This window comes from Peromyscus eremicus, chromosome 1, assembly GCF_949786415.1.
Source record: "Peromyscus eremicus chromosome 1, PerEre_H2_v1, whole genome shotgun sequence".
NCBI classification, from domain to species: Eukaryota; Metazoa; Chordata; class Mammalia; order Rodentia; family Cricetidae; genus Peromyscus; species Peromyscus eremicus.
Genome location: NC_081416.1, coordinates 170,636,407 through 170,659,468, shown reverse-complemented (window position 1 = coordinate 170,659,468; position 23,062 = coordinate 170,636,407). Strand labels below are relative to the sequence as shown.

General features: G+C 52.5%; 1 protein-coding gene across 2 annotated transcripts; it reads right to left on the bottom strand.

Moving 5' to 3' along the window:
* Positions 1 to 365: 365 nt before the first annotated feature.
* Positions 366 to 22,545, bottom strand: Ccdc61 (coiled-coil domain containing 61). Of its 2 annotated transcripts, none has more exons than XM_059280941.1 (14): positions 22,401 to 22,545; positions 14,923 to 15,081; positions 14,607 to 14,689; positions 11,597 to 11,754; positions 9,621 to 9,785; positions 3,614 to 3,824; positions 3,448 to 3,530; positions 2,856 to 3,022; positions 2,686 to 2,761; positions 2,123 to 2,268; positions 1,958 to 2,036; positions 1,732 to 1,792; positions 814 to 886; positions 366 to 661 (listed from the first exon to the last, which is right to left on the bottom strand). In XM_059280941.1, the coding sequence occupies exons 2-14, from the start codon at positions 15,068 to 15,070 to the stop codon at positions 564 to 566; spliced, it is 1,548 nt and encodes a 515-aa protein (XP_059136924.1). In that variant the 5' UTR covers positions 15,071 to 15,081; positions 22,401 to 22,545; the 3' UTR covers positions 366 to 563. The 2 variants fall into 2 exon arrangements, with proteins under 2 accessions (XP_059136924.1, XP_059136918.1); XM_059280935.1 differs by having other exon boundaries at positions 22,321 to 22,414.
* Between the last annotated feature and the right edge of the window lie 517 nt (positions 22,546 to 23,062).

Below are 23,062 nucleotides of genomic sequence, written 5' to 3'. Positions count from 1 at the left end.
CCTCACTGGTAAGCAGAATCCAAAGGCCCAAAGCTGAACCAAGACCCCAGAGACCCTGGCTCAGAAGTGACACCACAGCTTAGAACCTAGAGATGGCAGGTGAGAGCCCAGGAATCAATACCAAGCTGGCCGCATATCACCCACAGCAGCTCAAAAGAACCAGACAACGTGGGCCATGCTGCAAGACACCACTCCCCTGCCATGGAGCCAGACGTATCGACTTTGCTTGAACTCCTCTGGAGACACACAGCTCACTAGTACCCACCTGCCTCCAGGTCACAGACAGGCCAGAACACTTTCAGGTCCCCATTATCAGCCCATCCTCATTTCCACTCCATTCCTACCCTTGAATCATAAGCTAAGGAGCCAAGAACAACCATATTTATTTACAAAATGCACATACCCTCTTCTCCTAGAACGCATTACTGGGAGAGAGGGGAGAGTCAGGGCCTCACACACCTGAGACCCCAGGAGCACCTAGAGGTGTGGAGCGTGGGAGGGGCGCTGCCTCCACACCGACCCACTGACGGTGGAACGGGAATCAGGGTGCCACCTCTGCAGGGTCACGACCGAGTGTCCAGCCTGTTCATGTACTCCTGCAAAGCCTTCAGGCGGGCGTCTATTTCAGCCATGTCAGCTCCCCGGAAGTCAGAGCTGTACTCTGTGAAAGCAGAGGTCGTGTGCTGGGGCGGCAGACCAGGAGGCCAGACCAAGCAGCAAGGAGCCAATGGACTGCCCTTGTTGTCACCCCAGAGGGTTCTGGGGTGATGGAGGGAGGGGAAAGGAGGTTCAAATATGGGACCCCGGGCTCACCTTTGATGGGGACCCAGCCCCCGGAACTAGCCAGGTGTCTCTGGTGACTGTTGCGTTCTCGAGTGGTAGACTTCTGGTGACAAGAGAGGCAGGAAGGGGTCAGACAACCTCTTCTATTCCTACACCCAAGTCCCATGAGGATTCGGAATCCGAGGACCTACAGGTATCAAGAGCCTCTTTCTGACATAAGAGCCCTCCAAGGGATGAACTGGCCAAGCCTGAGGCAGAGAGGCTACTCAGGCACCCTCAGTCACACACCAGGAGGGGAGGCTAGGTTTGAGAAGCTGTCACCATTTGAGGAAAGGATCTTTTGCCTTTTTTCATTTGGACACAAGATCTCATATAGCCCAGGCTGGCCTCAAACTCACTCAGTAGCTGAGGCTGGCTTTGAACTTTGGATCCTCCTGCACTCCAGCTGAGTGCTGGGTTCACAGGCCTGCCAGCGCCACCACACAGTTTGTATGGAACCCTGGGCCTCGTGCTACATGGGCATTCTACCTAGTGAGCCACTTCCTAGGTCCAAATCTTTTTTTTTTTTTTTTTTTTTTTTTAAGATTTATTTATTTATTATGTATACAGTGCTCTGCTTGCATGTATCCCTGCAGGCCAGAAGAGGGCACCAGATCTCATTACAGATGGTTGGGAGCCACCATGTGGTTGCTGGGAATTGAACTCAGGACCTCTGGAAGAGCAGCCAGTGCTCTTAACCGCTGAGCCATCTCTCCAGCCCTAGGTCCAAATCTTAACACATACTATGGCCACTAAGATTTTGCCCACCAGTCCCAGGGCCCCAGACAGCCTCATTCTAGAGTTACCTCTACAACCTGCTGCCACCAGAACACAGCCATGGAGATGATGGTTGGTCACCTATGGCTTAATACTACCCTTCCCTTCTCCCAGCCTGGGAATGATCCTCACCGTCTTGGACCCGCTCCAGGGTGTGGGGCTGGGGGGTTTCCCGCGGCCACGGCAGCGACGACTGAGAAAAGAAGACGATCAGGGACCATAGAGCATCTTCGGTACCTCCCTTCTGACCCACCTTCGTGGTTTTAAGACCTCCAGCCTCCATCACCCTAATTCCCGTGTAAAAGACTCTCCCCAGGCGCCCTTTCTAGAGGGTCCTTCCCCAGAGCACAAGCTTTACCTCCTGGAAACCGACGCAGAGAAATCCTCCAACTCGCTGCAGGAGCTGACCGACGAGCAGCGGCTGCGGAAACTGTCCACTAGGGGGAGACGGAGGGCGTCAGGCCCCGAGGGCCATCTGGCCCGCCTACCGGCTGCAGCCACACCGCCTCTCCCGGCCCGTTACCCGAGGAGCTGCGGTTCCGGGAGCGGCTGGCCGCGTCCCCTCGGCCTGTCACCGCAGTAGCGGGCCGAGTCTGCTGAGACCATGAGACGGACGGCCCGTCCCCGCTTCCTCCACTGCCCATTCGGTTCCGCTGCTGCTGCTGCTGCCTAGAAAAGCAGAGACTAGAGGTGTGCACCAACCAAAGCCGGGGAGGGAACCAGCCACAGCCAGAGCCCGAGGCCCGCCAAGGACAGGAGGGTGGGAGAAGCAAGCAGTGCACCTGAGGTCTGGAGAGCGGAACAGGTCAGGAGGGAGCGGGCCACCAGAGGGGCTGAGTGTGCAGGCAGGAGCAGAGACAAGGAAGGAAGGCGGGACCAAGGGAGGAGAGGGGAGCCAAGGAAACCGGAGTTAAGAGACCCCAGAACAGTACCGGGACTGGAGGACGGGGTGGGGCGGGGACAGAAGTGGGAGCACAGAGGAGTTAAGGGGAGACCAGGCTTAGCTGCCGGTTGGTGAGAGGTGGGAGGAGGAGATGCGTTAAGGACCAAGCAGAGAGCAGGGGTAGGAAACAGGCACCGACTTACTTCATCCTGATCTCTCTCTGCTTCTTCTCCTTGGCTTTCACAAAGGCTGTGGGGTCAAATCGGGGCGCACGACCACCTAGACAGTGTGGGGAGGAGGCTGGCTCGCATACGGGTGCCGATGGGCGCAAGCCCACTCCGCCTCCCCGCGGCAGGGCGGGGCAGCCACAGACCTGTGGGCGAGGGCGAGGGACGTGCCGGCCGGCCGCGACCCCTGGCCCCACGGCCACTCTCCCGCGACGACGAGCGAGTGGCCGCGCGGCCGCGAGACGTGGAGCGCTCCCGGGACGACGAAGCTCGATCCCCCCGGGCTGGAGCCGGCGCCGGCAGGGTGCGTCTCCTGGGAGCACCGGGTCCTCTGTCAGCTTCCCACCCGCTAACCCACCGACACTCTGGGGCCACACGCACTTTCTCTGCACCCTGAGGCCCACCTTCTCTCCTGTCTCCCCAAACATTCCCACCCGGGCTCACGATACGTTCCTATACCCCACCCTCTCCAAGTCTTTTTTCCAGGACCTGCCACTTCCCTACATCTCATACCTTCCCAGACCCTTCTTTCTATAGCGCCTTTCCACGCCAATCAAAGGCAGATACCTCCCTGATGCCTCCCGCTGGGAGCAATAGGCCCTCGGGCTCCACCCCACACCTACCTCCAGGCCCCGCCTAATTCTCCACAGGCCCCGCCCAACTCCCGAAGTCTCCTGCCTGACTCCACCCCATTTCTGAGCTCCTCCCCATAAGCCCCACCCCAGCCCCGCCTCTCACCCCCTTCGGTACACGGCCAGCTCGTTGTTGAGCGTCTTCAGCCGCGCTCGCAGGCTGCGCTCCGACGCCTTCACCTCCTCCAGCTGCGGAGGGAAGCGGAGAGCGCGGCAGTCCAGACCAATCCAAGGTCCCGGGCCGCGCCCCCTCCCCCGCTCCGCCCCCTCACCTCCTTGGCCAGGCGGCGGCAGTCCTGGCTGCGACGGCCAGCAGCCCTGCCCCCGAGGCCACGCTCCTGCCGCAGCTCCAGCTCTAGTCCCCGCACCAGCCCACGCAGCGCCTCGGCCTCCTGGCGCGCCGCCCGCCCGGCCAGCGCCTCCTCTCGGGAGCGACCCAGCTGCACCTCCAGCTCGCGCTTCTCCGATGCCAGGCGGGTCACCCTGAGAGAGCGGGGAGAGGACCCGAGCACCGTGAGCCCCTCCCCACTGCTCCACTGGAGGCAGTCCCCGAGGCTCCCCAGGAAGGAGGAATGTAGTCCCCGGGAAGGGCTCTGGTCCTGTCAACTCCCCTCCGAGGCAGGAAGGATGCTGAGGCCGCTTCACCTTCACCCACCCCACACACAGGCACATCTGCCCTAGTGAAGAGGTCAGTATGGAGACAGGCTCAAAGATGCCTGCGGCAAGCCTAGCTCTACAGTCCCAGCTCCCACCCTTAAGGCTCTCACGGCCAAAACACACTGTTCACCAGCCAAAAACAACTGACTAGGTTGCTACCCTGCTCAGCGACCCTTAAGAAAACACTACATACCAAGGCTTTTCCTTCTCGCTGTTTATAAATAGCAAGAAGCAAAGGTAACCAAGTGTCCATGGACAGAACTAATAGTTTCCGTGGCTCATACACGGTGCAGTGCTGCCGTGAAAAGGAATGAGGGCTGATTTTTGCTAATTTAAACGGTGAAGAATATATTTACCAAGTCCTGTTTTGTAAAACGAAATGGGAGGGGTTGTAAATTATCTATGTATGCTCATATTTTTAAAAACAGGATACATGAAAAACTTTCAAATGGAGGAGTGGAGGAAGGGAAGAGGGAACAGATGGAGAAACTGGACCACTCCGGATGCACCCTTTCCAGCTTTGACTCTGGATCTATGAAATACTTTATGTAGAGACAGACTCTGGATATACCGCCCAGATGGATCTTGAATTTCTGAGCTCAAGTGATCCTCCTGCCTCAGGAACTATCACCAGAGTCGGGGGTGGAGGGGTGGGGAATGGAGGGGACAGTCATCAGGCTCCAGGAGACATAAATGTATATCAAAGGTGGAATACCACTGCAGGATTATATGATGTGACGAAAACAGAGCGTTTACAAGTGGGATACACAGCTTCAGGGCAAAAGAGGCTGCAAAGAAATCTAACCTTTACTAAGAGTCTCATCAGTGACTGCATTGGTGGTGTTTGGGATAAAAAAAATATATATCACTAACCTTGGAAACTACGATTTTTCAACATCAGAGAAAACAGTGTGAAATCAAGGAGAAAGTAAGAACAGACAGTATATTCTCTTCCTAAAAGTGTACCTATCTTCTGGCTCTTTCCACTTAAAAAAAAAAAAAAAAAAAAAGAACCTCTAAGTGCAACATCAGCCCAATGACAGTGAGCATTTGTAATGAGCAGCTCATGCTAACATTAGCTCTTGATAAAGAAATGAAACATTTGGAAAAATAGTGGTAGAGCCCCTGCCTAGAATCCCTCAGTGAGGGGCTGGGGGTGTGGCTCAGTGGTAGAGCCCCTGCCTAGAATCCCCCCAGTGAGGGGTTGGGGGTGTGGCTCAGTGGTAGAGCCCCTGCCTAGCATCCCCCAGTGAGGGTATAGCTCAGTGATAGAACACTTGCCTTGCATGCACAAGCTCTGGGTTCTATGTCTGGCACTTAAAAAACAAAACAGAAAAGATTATTGAGGCCCCTTCAAAAGGATATAGAACCCAACATGAACAGTTCCACCTGGCCAAAGACATATATAACATGCAAACAAAAATCTATTGCAGTGAATGGATTAGACCACATCTGTTGTGAGCTAAATACTCCCCCCACCCACCCTACCCCACCCCACACACACACATGCCCAAAGATATCCGAGGCCTTCTCCTGGCATCTGTGAACACTGCACTATTTAGCAAAAGAGGACTTTTCCAGATCTGATATGGACGGTGAGATAAAATGATTCTCCTGAATCATCTGGGCAGGTCCTGAACATAGTCACAACCTGAGATGACAGACACAGAAGAGGGGAGGTCTTGCGGCCCTCAAGAATATATCATAGAGATATGATTATTATGTGTATTAAAGCTGAACTCTGACCGGCCACGGGTCTGTCAAAAGGCAAAGCCATTCATTATGAATATTTGGTGTTACCCAGCCTTTAATATTCCAGCTGTCTTCTGCTATGAAATCCTTGTGTGCCCAGACCAATTGGGGAACAGTTCAGCTCCCCAGACCTGCTGAACCTACTAAGTTACTAACTGCCCTGCTGAGCTTAGGAGACAAGCTGGTGGGCGACGCATAGCTTTGTTTCCTGTGCTAATGAAGCTCAGACCATCCCCTCTCCTTGAGGAGGCTTAGTGGTTCTCCAGAGCATTTTGACTGAGAACAAAAGAGGTTTTTACATATCAAGGTGAGAGATAAAACAACATTCCTGGGGAGCCAGGGAACCCCATGCCTAGGGAAAGAAAGGACAGGCATTTTCTGTAGACGGGGAGAAGAACAGCAGGGAGAAGAGAAAAGAGAATGGAAGAACTAGATAGGTAAGAACCTGAGAGGAACAAACTGAGGTGGGGAAGAACTAGATTGAAGGGCGAAAAGAGAGTACTAGAGGAATGAGATGGAAGATGAGGAAGAGCCAGAAGGGGAAGAACAAGATGAGAGAGAAGGAGATGGGAGAGGAGCTGAGATGGGAAAGAACTAGATGGATGAGAACCTAGATGGGGCAGAACTAGATGAAGGAATTAAGATAGAACCTGGAGGGGACAACAGATAAATGTAAAGAGAAATTGGGCAAGAGAGGAGCTAAAAATGAGAGCAGAGTATAAGCATGTAGAGAGAGAACCGACAGAATAATAAAGTGTATGGATGAAGGAGTTTTGTGTACATAGATTCATTTCTTTTCTTCAAAGATTAATTATCAGCTAGTTATAGACTCTTCCCGGACCCTGGGAGGGGACTGTCGAGGGGCTGGACCTCCCTAGTCCCCGATAGGGAGGGGACTGTGTCCACAGAGCCCAGAGGACAAGGACACAGCCAAAGAACAGCTGCCGCCCAGGTCTGGACAGGCCAGAAAGGGATTCTCCCAAGGGCCTATGGGAGGATGGCCCCACAGATGCCTGCACTGCAGCCCAGGGACGCCATCTCAGACACCGTCCTCCAGAGGGAGACAGAGTACATTTCCAGTGGTTTTCCTTTTGCTCTTTCTTGTTTTAATTCTTATTGCATTTATTTTTATTTATTTGTGTTTATGCCATAACATTCATGTGAAGGTCAGGGGGCAACTAGTGGAAACTGGTTCTCCCCTTCCACCACGTGGGCCCCAGGGGTTGAACTTTAGTCAGCAGGCTTGGTGGCAAGCGCCTTTACCATGGAAGCCACCTCACTGACCAACTCCAATGGTTTTTTGGTTTTTCGAGCTGTCTGGAACTCAGTTTGTAGACCAGGCTGGCCTCAAACTCAGAGATCTGTCTGCCTCTGCCTCCCGAGTGCTGGGATTAAAGGCGTGCGCCACCGCTGCCCATCAACCCACCGAATCTGTGTCGTCTTGTCACAGCAGTCGAAGGAAACCAACACAAGCTCAACCAACTTAAAATTCAGGAGTTCATAACAACCATGACGACAAACGCCACTGGTGTCTGTGGGATGAGAGCCAGCTCAGCGTCAGAAAGACTCGGCACTGATCACGCCTCTCCTGGGAAAGTGTGCTGCCTTACCCCAGCCGACAAGAGCACAGTTACGGAGTTAGATCATCCCCTCAGAAGACGCCGCTCTACCCAACAGTCTCAAGAACTGGCAAAACATGGTGGCACACACCTTTGATCACAGCACTTGGGAGGCAGAGGCAGGCAGATCTCTGTGAGTTTGAGGCCAGCCTGGTCTACAGAGCGAGTTCCAGGACAGCCAGGGCTACACAGAGAAACCCTGTCTCAGACAGGCTAGAGGGAGACTGGAAGGAGAGGAACAAAACAAGAGCAAAACATGGCGGTGCACACCTGTAATCTCAGCACTTGGGAGGCAGAGGCAGGAGGATTGCTGAAAGTTCAGGGATAGCCTGGTCTACCTAGTAAACACATAAAAATAGTTTTTTTATTTCTCTCTCTCTCTCTCTCTCTCTCTCTCACACACACACACACACACACACACACACACACACACACACACAAGCATTGAGCAAAGCATGCCTGTAATCCCCACCCTCCGTCACACCCTGCCCAGCACCAGCCTCTGTAGAGCTGGCCCGTGTAGGAGTGACCCTCCGCCTTCTGCACAGATCACCACCCTAGGGGGCAGCTTCCTCCTGTGGAGTTCCTTGTGGGGAGGTGGTGGAACATGCACCAGAGTGCAGGGAGTAGGCCTGGTCTATGTAGCAAGCCCCTGTCTCCAAGAGAAGGAGGGGGAGGCAGTCAGAACGGGAGGCCAAACCACTAGCTCAAGGCACCCTTACCAGTTATGTGGATGGGTAGAGGTCGCCACCTTGTGGCCAACCTTGGAGATGCACACAGGTATGGCTTGGATGGAGGATAAGTTCCTCAGCCTCCCACTGTGTCCTTCCTCCACCTCTGCCCCCCAGTACCCATGGGTCCCTTTACCCAGTGTACTCCCTGAGTGGGAGAAGGCCATTCCTCTCTGGCAGCATTTGGCACTCAGTCTGGGTTGGCACCTCCAACAATGCAGAAGTGCTGACTGCATCTAAGGTCTAGCCTGGCCATAGGATTGGCTGTGTGCCCTGGGAAAGTCCCCTAGCGCCTCTGGGCTTCTGGAACATGGTGGTTATAGCAATGTCTGTCTCATAGGGCTGCTGTGAGGATAACAACTTCTGCCTTCCATGAGCACACAGGGCACATAACCTCACACAGACAAAAATACATAATAAAATAAATCTTAAAAAGAATAATATAGTACTGGAATGTGACTTGGTTGGCTAGTATACATGATGCTCTGGATTTAATCCCAGCACAACACAAACCAGGTCTGGTGGCCTGTGCCTATAAGCCCAAGGACACCCAGGGTCTGGAGGAAGGAGGACCAGAAAGTTCAAGGTCATCCTTGACTGCACATCAAGTTTGAGGCCAGTCTCGGATAGATGAAGCCTTGTCTCAAAAAGGGGGTGAAAAAAAAGAAATAGGCCAGCAAGATGGCCCAGTGGGTAAGGATGCTTGCCACTCAATGATACACGCCAGACAACCTGAGTTTGATCCCTGGAAGCCATGTAAATGTGGAAGAAGAGAACCAACTCCGCAGAGTTATCCTCTGACCTCCACACACATGCCATGGTGTGTACACATGTGCGTACATACACACACACACACACACACACACACACACACACACCATGCATATGATACAATAATATTCAATTGTTTTAATGTCACTAGTCTTCCTCAAAGAATCGGCCACCTGCAGGTAGAGACCAAACCCTTGCCAACAGATGACAGAACACAGCAGGAGTCAGGAGTACGCCAGAAGCCTTCACTCCTGCTCTCAGGCACAGCTGAGGACTTTGCATACGCTGTTCCCGCTCCCAGAACACTCTTCCCTAACTCCTTCACCTAACCTATCTATCAGGTTATCTGGTCACAGCTCCCTTTCCTGCCTCCTCCTCACTCATCCATATCCAATAACATGCTCTTGTGGTTGCTGATTAACGTCCATTCCCACTGGGCTGGGCACCCCAGCAGAGCCGGGCACCACCAAGAGGTCGGGGGAAGGCTATTTATCCAGCCTGCCCTTCTAGCTTGTTTCACATCACCTTCGCTGATAGTGCTCCTGCTTCCGCACCTCTTTCCGGGACCCCTCACTGTCCTAGGGGCCCAGGAAGGCAGACCAGGGCTGTCAATCACTGCTGAATCCTCCACACCCAACAAAAGGCCGAGGAAGGGCTCAGAAGGAAAAAGGCGAACGTTCCCAAGGAAATGCATGACGGGCAGTGCCGATCCCATCCACCACACCCACCACACACGTCCCCAGACTCACTGCTCCCTCAGGTGCCAGATCTCTGTCTCCCGGGTATCACGAGTGTCCTGGCCGCCATCCAGCCCTCGAAGGCGGCCCAGCTCCTCCTTCAGTGAGCGGATGATGCCCTGCAGAACCACAGGGTCTGGCTTGCCCTGGTACGGGAGGGGCAGCGGGTAGTGAATCCTGAGAGAGGGGATCAGAACCGCGGCATCTCAGAGGCCAAGATCCACCCGAGGGCACAGGTCTGCGAGCCAAAGAACATAAGCACAAGCAGTCCCCAAAAGCTTGTATTCATGGCTTTTTGCTTTGAGGGTTTTGCTTGTTTGAGTTTTTCAGACAGGACCTCACTGTGTGGCCCTGGCCGTCCTGGAACTCTCTACATAGGCCAGGCTGATCTAGAACTCAGGGACCCACCTGCCTCTGCCTCCCAAGTGCTGCGTTCTACCGTGCCGGTCAGTTGTGCCCGGGCGCCCCCAGGACTCTCAGGGCTCCAGGCCTGACGGTACCTGTGCAGTGTCAGCTGACTGCCCTATCGTGCCTGCAGGGAGGCACTGTCGTGTGAGCTCTACAGGAAGCGCCATCCTCACGGGATGGCCTGAGCCGGGTCAGCCCTGAGCCGGGTCAGCCCTGAGCCAGGGACATTACAGGGTGCCTTCAGGTGCTGCCTCACCACACACAGTTCCTTCAGGACTGCTAACTTCCCACTCGCTATCCCAGACACCAGGACAGACAAACACACCCTGCTGTCCAGCTACTCAAGAGCCATTCCTGGCCAAGTGTGGTAGCTCCAGCCTGTAATCCCAGCACCCAGGAGGCAGAGGCAGGTGGATCTCTGAATTCGAGGCCAGCCTGGTTTATAGAGTAAGTTCCAGGACAGTCAGGACTACACAGAGAAACCCTGTCTTGAAAAACAAAAAAAAAAAGATAAAATAAAATAGAGGAGGACAGAGAATGACTGGAGATGGTTTAACATTTAAAACACTTGCTGTTCTTGCAGAGGACCCAGGTTCAATTCCCAGCACCCACAACTGTAGTTCCAGAACCAGGGGATCCCAGAGGCCCTCTGCTGGCCTCTGCTGGCCTCTGCAGGCACTACAAGCAGATGGTGGATACGTGCAGGGAAAACACCCATCCATACACATAAAACAAATTTAAAAAAGTTTTCTAAGGGAAGGCACTTGAGAGATGGCCCCGTAGTTAAGAACACTGGCTGCTCTTACAGAGGGCTGGAGTTCAGTTCCCAGCATATGAGCACATATAAATTATATGGGAAATCTGTTGAGCCCTGTTCCTCTTCTTCCTTCTTTGATAAAGATGCCTAGAGAGAGGTCCAGCAGCTATTCTGTGACCATGAAGAGATAAAGGGGGAGGAGGGAGGCAACATATTAAACATACAAAGATTTTAAAATAAAAAACCACACATGTACACAAAAAGAAAGAGCATCCATTAGCCAGGCGTGGTGGTACAGGCTGGTAATCCCAGAACCTGGGAGGCTGAGGCAGGAGGACTCCCACAGAGACCAGCTTGGGCTACAAAGTCACGCCTTTAATCTCAGCACTCGGGAGGCAGAGACAGGTGGATTTCTCTGAGTTCCAGGACAGCCAGGACTACATAGATCCTGTCTCAAAAAAAAAAAAAAAAAAAAAAAGGCAAGCAAACACACAAAGAACAAAACAGAAAGATCTTCTGTCCCTAATAGTAAGCTGAACTGTAGTTTGGGACGTCTAGCTATGTGGTAAACCATTATGTTTATTTAAAGCACTTCTCCAAGTGTAGTTCAGTGCTTGCCTACCATGTGCAAAGTCCTGGGTTCAACTGCATAAGCAAATAAACAGGTACAAATATCATTCTGCCATCTGTAGCCAGTCACAATAGTAAAATGATACAAAGCCCACCGACTGCAGGTGAAGTACATACATCTCAGCCACCTGGCACTGGGGATTCCTCCCACCCTTGCCCACCAGCCTGGGCCCTCAGCCAGCCCTGTGCCCACCTGTCAAACTCCACGGAATAGATGAGGATGAGGTAACGCTTGGAGTTGAGCTGTGCTGACCTGGGGGCCAAGGCACCCGGGCGGCCCCCCAGCTTGCGGCTCCGCAGGGACTCCAGGTCTGTGTAGGTGAGCAGGTCCAGGGTGACGGACTCACTGCTCTGTGGGAGAAGAGGATGGGAGGTGACAAGGACACTCACAGCCACCCTCTCAGTCACCATGCCAGGTCTCAGGACCCTGAGCTTCCCAACAAGGAGGCTGGTGGTCACGACACCGACCCATGATCGGAGGGATACCCTGGACAGAACCTAAGCCCTCAAGCCCTGCACACCGACGGCTTCTGGGGTGGGCAGAGACCTGCAGGGCCAGGAGGCCACAGCGATCTTCACAAGAGCAACAGCACCGTGCCCTTTCCACCGTGCAGACAGTCACACTAATGAGGCCAAAGGGCTGGGGAGTGAAACAGCCGACCCCCTTGGGAGAAATTCGGCCAGTGGCTTAGCATGGTGGCACACATCATCCCAGCACTGGGGAAGGGGTGGTACAAGGATCACAAGTTCAAGTCATCCTCAGCCACACAGCAAGTTCCAAGCTAGCCTGCGCTGCATGAGATGAAAGAAAAGACAAGACGGAAAGAAAGAAAAGAGGAAGGGGAAGTGGAGGGAAGGGTGAGGAAAGAAGGAGTCGAGCCAGTGGCAGCGGAAGATGAAATGGGCCAACATTTGAGTTTTCTGAGTAACTTCCCATGAGAGCAAAGCACAGCATTATGGAGCCGTGCAGACGACCCGTCCATGGAGAGCACAAGACACAGCATTATGGAGCCGTGCAGACGACCCGTCCATGGAGAGCACAAGACACAGCATGCAGTCATGTGGATGACCCGTCCATGGAGAGTGCATCAGTGGGTTCTTGTGTGCTTGGGGGAGGGATATTTTTTCTAGTTTTTTTGGGGGATAGGGTCATATGTAACCCAGGCTGGCTTCAAACTCACTGTGTAGTCAAAGATGACCTTCTGATCCTCCTGCCTCTACCTCCCCAGTGCAAGAGGAGCTGCCTGATGAGGCGGCAGACTCCACCTGGCAACGGCACGTTCCAGGCTGCGCTAGCACAGAAGGGCACTCCACTATCTGAAAAACGCTATGCAGAGGGCTGGAGGACGACGGCCCAGCAGCTAAGTGTGTGCTATTCTTCTGGAGGACCTGAGTTTGACCCCAGCCCCTCATCAGGCAGCCCACTGCTTGTTACAGACTATTGTAAGCCACCCAGTGTGGGCGCTGGGACCTAACCTATGTCCTTTACAAGAGCAGCAAGTTCTCTTAAGCACTGAGATATCTCTCTAGCCCAGGTGGCTAAATTCTTATGAAATCTTGGGGCTGGGGCTCCGTTGGTAGCATGCTTGCCCAGCACGGAGCCCTGGGTTCTACCCCAGCACCGCACAAACCAGGCCACCAAATGCTGCTCAGCCTGTAATCCCAGTACTAGAAGATAGAAGCAAGAGGATGAGGAGTTCAGGGTCATCTCTGGCTACACAGTGAGCTCAAGGGATTCCAGGGCAGCCTGGGCTACATGAAACAATGTCTCAAAAAAACAGGTTCAGAATTCTTTAGGAAAATGTATGAACTACATGTAATCATACATCTGCAAAACAAACACATGTATTCACGTAAAGAGAGAGAGATGAAGAAAAGCTGGACCAATTTCACCAGTACTTTTCATATAAAATTTATCATGGATTTTATTTCATAGTGTGTGTGTCTGTGTGTGTGTGTGTGTGTGTGTGTGTGTCTCGTCCGTGCATACGTGTGTGCACTTGCATTCTCGTGCCACGTGTGGAGGTCAGAGGACAACTTTCAGTATCCTGTTCTGTCCTTCCCCCAGGTGGGCCCTGGGGATGGAACCCAGGTCCCCAGGCTGGCCACTCAAGCACCTCCTTACCTGCTAGGCCAGCCCCCAGCCTTCACCAACATCTCAACAAGAACACAGAGTGGAGTGGGTCTTCCTCTCTCCTTTACATTCCCCTGTGACCCAAATCTACTTTTCTTTCTTGATTTTAAGATATATTTTACTTTTAATTCTGTGTCTATGTGGGGGTGCGTCTGGTGAGTGCAGATGCCCTCAGAGGCCAGAAGAGGCCGTGGGAACCACTAAAAATGAAGTGACGGCAGTTGTGAGCTGTCTGAAGTGGTGCTGGGAGCCAAACCCAGGTCCTACTGGAGCAAGTGTTCTTAACCACCAACCATCTCTCCAGCACCACTCAACACCACTTGTTTTGTTTTGTCTGAGATAGGGTCTCTTGCATTCCAACCTAGCCTCAATCTCACTTTGAGCTGTGGTAGTCTGAATGTAACTGGCCCCTGTAATTTCATAGGGAGTGGCACTATTAGGAGGTGTGGCTTTGTTGGAATGGGTATGGCCTTGTTGGAGGAAGCGTGTCACTGTGGGGGTGGGCTTTGAGGTTTCCTATGCTCAGGATACTCTCCAGTATGTCAGACCACTTCCTGTTGCCTGCGAGATGTAGTACTCTCAGCTACTACTTCAGCACCACATCTGCCTGCACACCACCATGCTCCCCTTTATGAAGATAATGGACTGAATCTCTGTACTGTAAGCAAGCCACCTCAATTAAATGTTTTCTTTATAAGAGTTGACGTAGTCAAGCAATAGAAACCTTAACTAAGACAGTAGCCAAGGATGACCTTGAACCTCTCCTCCTCCAGCCTCCACCATTGAAGGTCCGAGATTTCAGGCGTACACCACCTTGCCTAGATCATGAGGTGATCCAGCTGGGGGCTTTGGCCATGCTAGGCAAGCACTCCACATGGAACCACACCCCCAGCCCTACAATCTGAATTTTCTCTGTCAGAATAACTGTCACCAGAACCATAACTGACCACTGGCATGTGCAGAAGTTCTGAAGACCGAGCACCCTGCATACATGAGGTAGCCCATCCACAGCCTCACACCCCGAACGCTGGGCAGCAGAAACTTCCCAGTCCCCGAAGTTGGTGCCTACCTGGGTAAGGGCCGACTCCAGCATGTTACAGAAAATGCTGAACTGTTTGAAGTTTCCCGTCTTGTGAGTCAAATCTTCAATGACTAGGTGGGAAGAAAAGTTCCTCCTGAGATCTGACCACTTACCCAGCCCAGAGTTCTCCAGCTCTGCCCACCCGCCCCATTGCCTCTGGCAGATCAATGAGGCCCACACCCCTGCCCCACCTTGGAGAGCTTCAGAAGAGGCAGGAGCACAAAACTGAGCTCAGCCTCAACTGTGGGGAAAAAAGCTGACCTCAGGGGAAGGAAGGGGAGCCCACCCCAGCAGGCACACTCACAGTTGGCATCAAACTCTCCACGCCACTGGTCAGCCGTCATCCGGTCCTCCACCTCCAGCTCCAGCACCTGCCCCGAAACCACCACCCGCACAGCATGCTCCACACCCCGGAAGATGTAGTCCACCTGCAGGCCAGCTGGCTGGTCCATGGCCAGGGTCCCTGCAGAGCGGGACAAAACACAGACCTAGAGATGCATGCCTGGTATCTTCAGAGGCCAAAGGACTGGAGTTACAGACAGCTGTGAGCTGTCATGTGGGTGCGGAGAATTGAACCCAGGTCCTCTGGAAAATCAGCCAGTGCTCTTAACCATTGAGCCATCTCTCCAGCCCCTCAACCTTGGTCTTTTTGAGACTGTGTCTTACTCTGTAGCCCAGAACTCATGATTCTCCCCACTCAGCCTCCCAAGTGCTAGGATTGCCATGCCCATCGCAGTTCTTTGTGAATTTTGTGCTATCATCCAGTTTAATCCTCTGTGAGGAAGGTGTCAATTTTTAAACTCATCTTTCAGACAAGGAATGAGGCACAGAACAATGAAGTCATTCTCCTGAGATGAACGGCAGATCCAGGAACTAACCTTCCGATCGCTCAGCATGGTGGTGCACACCAGTTATCCTGGTACTCAGGGGAGGTAAGAAATGTAGCCAACAGCTTGAGGCCAGCCTAGGCTGCATAAACAGACCCGAAAACAGAAACCCTATCCCCAAAACAAAACACAGCAACACCACAGAGCTCGCACTTAGGGTTTCTGCTGCTGCTGCTGCTGCTGCTGCTGCTGCTGCTGCTGCTGCTGCTGGTTTGCGTTTTGGTTGTGGTTTGGTTTGGTTTGGTTTGGGGACAGAGGTTTTGGGAGCACACACGCAGCCCATGCTGCCTTGGAATTCAGGTTTCCGGAACATTTTGGAGGGCTCCATAAAATCTGGAAGACCCTACTAATTATGCTTCTGCTTTCTAGGAGTTCTGAAGCCTGGAGCATTAATCAGTCTCAGTGGTGCTCCCTTTCTAACTTAACTGGCAATCCAGGACCAGTGTTCCAGGCCCCGCCCACAGACCCGCCCCTCAACTCCCAACTCTGCACTCAGGGCCACCACAGCACCGTTACTAGGGCACTGGAGGTGGAAGAACACCTGGGAAACTGTGCCCAACGTACCGCCTCCCTCATCCCCACTGCCAATCTGGCCTAGTCCTCCACCCTGCACCACCTGGGCCCCACATCCCCGCCCAGCATCCTGTGCCCACGCCCACCCACCACCTAGGTCCCAGACATTCAGCCTCTGAATAACGGGCCTAACATCTACCCTTCCCCAGTGCCCACCTCCCTCCCAACGCCTCTTGGAGGTTTAGAAACTGTCCCTTAGCTATTGCCGGGCACAAACCCCACAAACCCTACACTCACTCCTCTCCTTGTCTGTCTCGGGACCCCTCCCCTGTACAGACCTGCACCACCTTGCCCCGTGTTGCCTGCCGCAGGGCAGGGCGGAAACCGGCCTCTCTCTCTGCAAAGGTCCCTATTCCATCCTACTCTCCCAGCTTGAGGTGTGGGGGCACCAGCACACTGTTTCTCCCTACATCGGCCCCCACCTCCATGTTCTCCTAGGACCCTGCATTTACTATCTGAATTGTCATGCCCCCCTTTATTCTGTTTCAAGTCTGCTCACGTGTTCAAGGTAGCCCACACACACCCCACTTTCTGCCTGTGTTCCATCTCCCCCATATTTCACCTGAATTCCACCTAACACCCCTGCCCCACCCACACGCACATTTCCCTCTTCTCTTCCTTTGGACAGCCCTCGCTCTGAGTCTCTCTTGCTCCCTCCAGACCCCTCCCTCTACCTGCTCATTCCATCCTTGCTAAAGGGCCCACAGTTCATCCTGGTCGCTGACTTCAAGTCTGTCCCAAGTCTTTCCTGGCTCCTCTTCTACTCACCTCCTGACCAGCATCCCAGCATCCAGGCTCCACCTTCACCAGCCCTTGACTCCACATCCCAACCCTACACACACACCTAGACCACCCCGGTGACCCACTCCCTCCAAAGCCGCAGGACACTGAGGTCGCCCTCACAATCTCCCAGGCCTCTCTTCACCATCTTTTACTAAAGGAATCCCAATTTCCTTCCCAGGGCTGCATCACTGCCCCTGGCTCCTCCTCCCAAATGGTGCTCCAAAATTTCAGTCTTCACTCCAAGTAGAAAAGAGAACCCTCCACATTGGACTCCCCAAAGAACCGTCCATACCACCACACTCCCCATCACCATGGACACATCACTACCAAAGAACCATCCAGACCACCACACCCCCATCACCATGGACACATCACTACCAAAGAACCGTCCAGACCACCACACCCCCATCACCATGGACACATCACTACCAGAGAACCATCCAGACCACCACACCCCCATCACCATGGACATATCACTACCAGAGAACCGTCCAGACCACCACACCCCCATCACCATGGACACATCACTACCAAAGAACGGTCCAGACCACCACACCCCCATCACCATGGACACATCACTACCAAAGAACGGTCCAGACCACCACACCCACATCACCATAGACACACCACTGTCCCCAGCTCACTCTAGGCTGCTGGCCCAACAACTACCTCACACTTGACCCATCTCTAGTCTTACTGAGCTCTCCCAGGAATGACACACACTGTGAACACAGCCTGACTTCCACTCCACTCTGGGTTGGCCTCCCCAACCCTAGATGAATATGAGCTGGCCAGAGCTCCCTCCTCATTCACCCCTGTTCTTCCCCAACACATACTGAAACCTTCCACTGTCCCCAGGAGTATATAATAACAAAAGCCCTTTAGGCCATTGAAGATGATTTCTCTGCCTTCTGCTAGAATCAAATATGACACCCCACAATCTAGACCACTACAGTGTACCATGCAGTTCCCCAGCAAACCCAGGGTGTCCCCAAAGCACACTTACCAATGTCTCACCCTAATTCTGCTCTCTGGTAGATATTACAATCATCCCCCCCATTTTACAGGCCATAAAACTGAGGCACCTACAGCTAGGCACAGCAGCTATCTCCCACTCACTATCCAGCTATGCATCCCAACACACCCCTTCCCTCCCAAGGTTCTGCGGGCACTGACTCACCCTAGTGGCTCACACCTTACGGTCCAGTGCTGCAGGCTGGGAACTCACAGCCTCACATCAAAGCTCCTCACTCCCCGGTGTACTGTGGGTAAGGCAGGCACTCGCCATCTCTTGGGATTCTTCTGCCTTAGTAAGGGCAGACAAAGCCTGGCCGGAGTCAAAGGCCTGTCAGCAACAGGCTGGGTGGAGAATCAAAAGTCTAGGACCGGCTGGGCAGTGGTGGCGCACGCCTTTAATCCCAGCACTCGGGAGGCAGAGCCAGGCGGATCTCTGTGAGTTCGAGGCCAGTCTGGGCTACCAAGTGAGTCCCAGGAAAGGCGCAAAGCTACACAGAGAAACCCTGTCTCGAAAAACCAAAAAAAAAAAAAGTCCAGGACCAGCCTGGACAACAGTTAGGTCAAGGCCACTCTGGGTAATTTAGTGAGACCCAGTCTCAAAAAAGAGAGTGAGAGATGTAGCTTAGTGGTAAGGGGCTAACCTAGCAGGTATAAGGCCCTGGGTTCAATCCCAGATACTGCAAATGCGTGTGTGTGTGTGTGTGTGTGTGTGTGTGTGTGTGTGTGTGTGTGTGTATGGGGACAAGCACGCTGACCTCATAGGACTGTCCAAGGACTGAATTAGTCAGTGCACTAAGGTGCTCCCGACAGGGCCTGGCACTCCCCTAACCACCACTCTTAGGTGACAGCCCAAAGGCCACTTCATCTTCATCCCTAAAGTCAGCAAGCATGGCTCAGCAGAGGACAGCTAGCTGGCCGAGACTCCACAAGAGGCTGGGTCCACGGCTCAGCCACACAGCACTTGCCCATCTTGTACAAGACTCCACGTTCAATTCCCTACGGTACAAATAAGTAAAAACAACTTCTCTAATTCTTGTTCTTACTGTCCCTTCGGTACCTTGGCCTGGCATAGATCTGCTTGCCAATCTACCGGGGGACATCAAGGAACAATGTCTTGGCACTGGAGAGGCATCCAAGGTCATTCCTGTCACCCTCCAGTCTCAGTTTGAAGGCCCCTGGAGGCAATACAATGTGTCCAGTTTATTAATGCACCTGACTCCATTGCCAGGAAGGAGCCCCTCCCAGCCCACCACCCCACCGTCCACCATGAAGAAACTAGAGAAAGGGTAGTTAATTCTAGCATGGTAACTATTTCCACACCTATGTGCTCTTCAGGAGCACAATGGAGCCACGTGAAGCCCAACACTAGTGGGCAGAGCTGAGAAGCCCAAAGGGTATTAACAGAGGATCTAGTTGCTATGACAAAGTAAAACAAGGTGACTAGACTGGCAGTCAGCAAGGGCTCCTGAAGTTCCTATCTGAACTGAGACCTGACGGAAAGAGAGAGGACGTCACTCAGACATCTAACGGAAGCCAATCTGTGGTGATATTTTATTTGTGCAACCCAATAAAGTTTATCTGAGGATCAGAGGAAAAAGCCAGCCACCATATTAAACACAGAAGTCAGGCAATGGTAGCACATGCCTTTAATCCTATCATTCAGGAGGCAGGGATCTGTCTGGATCTCTGTGAGTTCAAAGACACACTGGGAACAGAGCCAGGCATGGTGGCACACATCTTAAATTCCAATACTAGTTAACCATGAGGTCTGTACAGACAGGAAGTGACAGAGCTGGGCAGGAAGAGGAAGTGATGTAGCTGGACAGAGAGCAAATGAGATAGCAGAACAGATAGACATATAGGCATAGGTATACAGGAAGTAGGTCTCTTTGGAGACTGAGGTGTCGGTGAGGTGAGGCTAGCTTGTGGCTTTTCCTATTCCTCTGATCTCTCAGGTTTTCACCCCTACATCTGGCTCCGAGTTTTTTATTTAATAAGACCGTTTAGCAATTTGTCTACACCAATCCAGATGAAGGGGAGACAGCATGTATTTGCTATGTCCAAAGGACACCAAGACTTCATGGCCCCATAGCACAAGCAAGGCACTTCCAAAGGTATGGGACTGTGATGGGGGTGGGGGACGAAGCTCTGGACTACCTGGAGATCCTGTGAGCAGGATCTGTGAGGACTGTGGAAGAGTGAGTACGAGACAGGCAGGGGTTAACAGAGGAACAACGTGATTGGACTTTTTGCTTGTTTGCAAAGAGTCTCATACAACACAGGTTCTCCATGAACTCCTAATACTCCTGCCTCCAACTCCCAAGTTCTGGGATTACAGGGGCTAATCACCACACCTGGCCTACCCAGAGCTGGGGATCAAACCCAGAGCCTCACATGAACTAGGCAAACATCCATCCTTGCCCTCATTTTTATGAAATAGGGTCTCACCATGTAGCCCAGGCTGGCTTTGAACTCACAATCTTCCTATCTTAGACTCTGCTATGCTAGGATTATAATAGGTATGTACCACCAACATCAGTCCCGGATGAGATTTACTTTCCAGACCATATATGTATGTGTGTGTAATTTTATATATATTTTAATATAAAATATATTTTATATATATATATGTATTTTTTTTTAATGAGAGGGGAAAGAAAGGCATGATGGACAACTAACTCCTAAAAGGAAGGATCAGCCATGCTGAATGGGGACACCGAAGGATTGTTTGGGAGTAACTGCATGTTAACTGGACTTTCAAGCAAAGAAGAGCTGGATATAGTGTGGTGTTCAGGGCAGAGATGGATACTGGAAAGAAACATCTGGGAGTCACTCTTGGGTAAACAGGGTGAGGGAAGTGGTATAGAAAAAGTGATTCCGGCCGGGCGGTGGTGGCGCACGCCTTTAATCCCAGCACTCGGGAGGCAGAGCCAGGCGGATAACTGTGAGTTCGAGGCCAGCCTGGGCTACCAAGTGAGTTCCAGGAAAGGCGCAAAGCTACACAGAGAAACCCTGTCTCGAAAAACCAAAAAAAAAAAAAAAAAAAAAAAAAGGAAAAAGTGATTCCGGACTGGAGAGATGGCTCAGTGGTTAAGAGCACTGGCTGCTCTTCCAGTGGACCCAGGTTCAACTCCAGCACCCACATGACAACTTACAACTGTCTGTAACTCCAAGAACTGACAGCCTCACACAGACATACATGCAAGCAAAATACCAATGCACGTAAAAGAAAATTAATAAATTATTTAAAAAAAAAAAGTTATTCCACACAACATGAAGTTTGAGCACAAAAGGATTAAACAACTTGCCCAAAGCCATGGTGATTTCAGTAGTAAGAACAAGAGACAGAATCAGAACTCCAACTTGGGCAAACAAATACCACACCCCACACTCTCTTCTCATTTTGTTTTGTTTTGCTTTGTTTTGTTTTTGAGACAAGGTCTTCCTATGTAGCCAAAGCGGGCCTCAAACTCACTCTGTAGCCCAGGCTGGCCTCACCTCTCTAGGGCTGGGATTACAAGTGTGCACCACTGTTTAAGATGTTTTAGTTCGCGGCTGGAGAGATGGCTCAGCGGTTAAGAGCACTGGCTGCTCTTCCAGAGGTCCTGAGGTCAATTCCCAGCAACCACATGGTGGCTCACAACCATCTGTAATGAGATCTGACACGCCGGCAGAACACTGTACACATAATAAATAAATAAATCTTAAAAAAAAAAAAAAAAAAAAAGATGTTTTAGTTCACTCAGAGGGGCTGTCAAGATGACTCAATGGGTAAAGCCCCCTGCTGTGCAAACCCTGAGACCTGAGTTTGACCCCTAGAACCCAGGGTCTAGGGTGGAAGGGCAGAACCAACTCCACAAAGTTGTCCTCTGACCTCCACACCCATCCTGTGACATGAACCTCCCACTCGCAACACACGCGTGAGTACACACACAATAATTTCTATGCGTTCGAGGCGTGCCTGCTCTATATTGGGCTACACAGTGAGATCCTGTCTCAAAAACAAAGTTTATGCTTGGATGAGCTACGGATGTAGCTCAGCAGTGTTGGGATAACTCTTGACTAACACGCACAAGGCTGGGTTTAATATCTAGCACCCCCAAAAAAGCTGAGAGTTAAGTGACTTCATGTAAAATAACTTGCTCAGAGCGTGCACACAGTGAACGCCACTGGTCCGCAGGACACACCCCTCAACCCTGGAGAGCTCCTGCCCGGTCCTCACCTGCACCACCACCCCCATCCTCCAACCTGAATCAAGTTCAGAACCCACGGCATCGCGGCATCGCGTGGTGTAATGTCTGCATAATAATGCTCTACCTCACAAACTCGGGTGCAGTATTCGACAAGGGACCTCTATGTTCTAACCGCGTGTCTCGCGAGTGACAACATGGCGCATAAAAGACCCTGTGAAATCTCCAGCTTGCATAGGGCCCGGCGCGCACCTGTGTGAAAGCGGCGCTCCGCGGGTCCCCGCCGCCCACACCTGGCGCCCTACACGGGTGCCCGGGAACCCGCCGCTCACCTTCTCCACGGACTCCCCTCTTCACGAGCGGTTCAACCGCCGAAGTTTCAGCTCCGCCCCAGATCCGGCCTTCTCACTTCTGATTGGCCTGACCCTGCCGGCAGCCATGTTTCCATAAGTCAAAAGTGACGCCCGTCACTCTGTCCCGCCCCACAGGAGAGCCCGCCTTCCCGAGCTTGCTATTAGTCTATCTGGGAGAGGCGTTCCTAACCGAGTGTAAGGAGACCGCTACGGCGTCGGCCCCACTTCCGATGATTATTGGCAAGACATGCTGCCAATCATACAAAAAAGGTGGTTCCCGGAGCAGCCGGAGGGAGGATCCCGGAAATGGCACCTTGACTCCGCCCACCGTGCCCCTGTTTTCCCCTCCCCATAGCTGGGCAGGCCGCGCCCACAAGGAAGGGAGAGGCGGAACGGAGTGTGGTACATGCGCAGAGGAGGGTCCTGGCCTCCAAGTCCCGAAGCTCCAAGGATAGCCTCAACCCTAAGGACAAATCTAGATTTTTCAGCACTCAGTGTATGCCTTAGCCTATCCTGATCACTTTGCTAGACTTGGCTTTGTTAGTGCGTGTGTTTGGTGTTTTTGAGACAGAAAGTAGCCCAAGCTAGTCTCCAACATCCTTGAACTGATTGATCCTCCTGCCTCCACTCCCCCAGTACTG

What these genes read in the sequence shown, in the direction of transcription:
- Ccdc61 (XM_059280941.1), bottom strand. Translation starts at nt 15,070, where the DNA reads ATGGACCAGCCAGCTGGCCTGCAGGTGGACTACATCTTCCGGGGTGTG. An exon ending in TATTCCGTGGAGTTTGACAG is followed by an intron (nt 9,786 to 11,596) that starts GTGGGCACAGGG and finishes CCCCTCTCTCAG; the next exon opens with GATTCACTACCCGCTGCCCC. An exon ending in TCCCTCGCCCTCGCCCACAG is followed by an intron (nt 2,762 to 2,855) that starts GTCTGTGGCTGC and finishes CACACTGTCTAG; the next exon opens with GTGGTCGTGCGCCCCGATTT.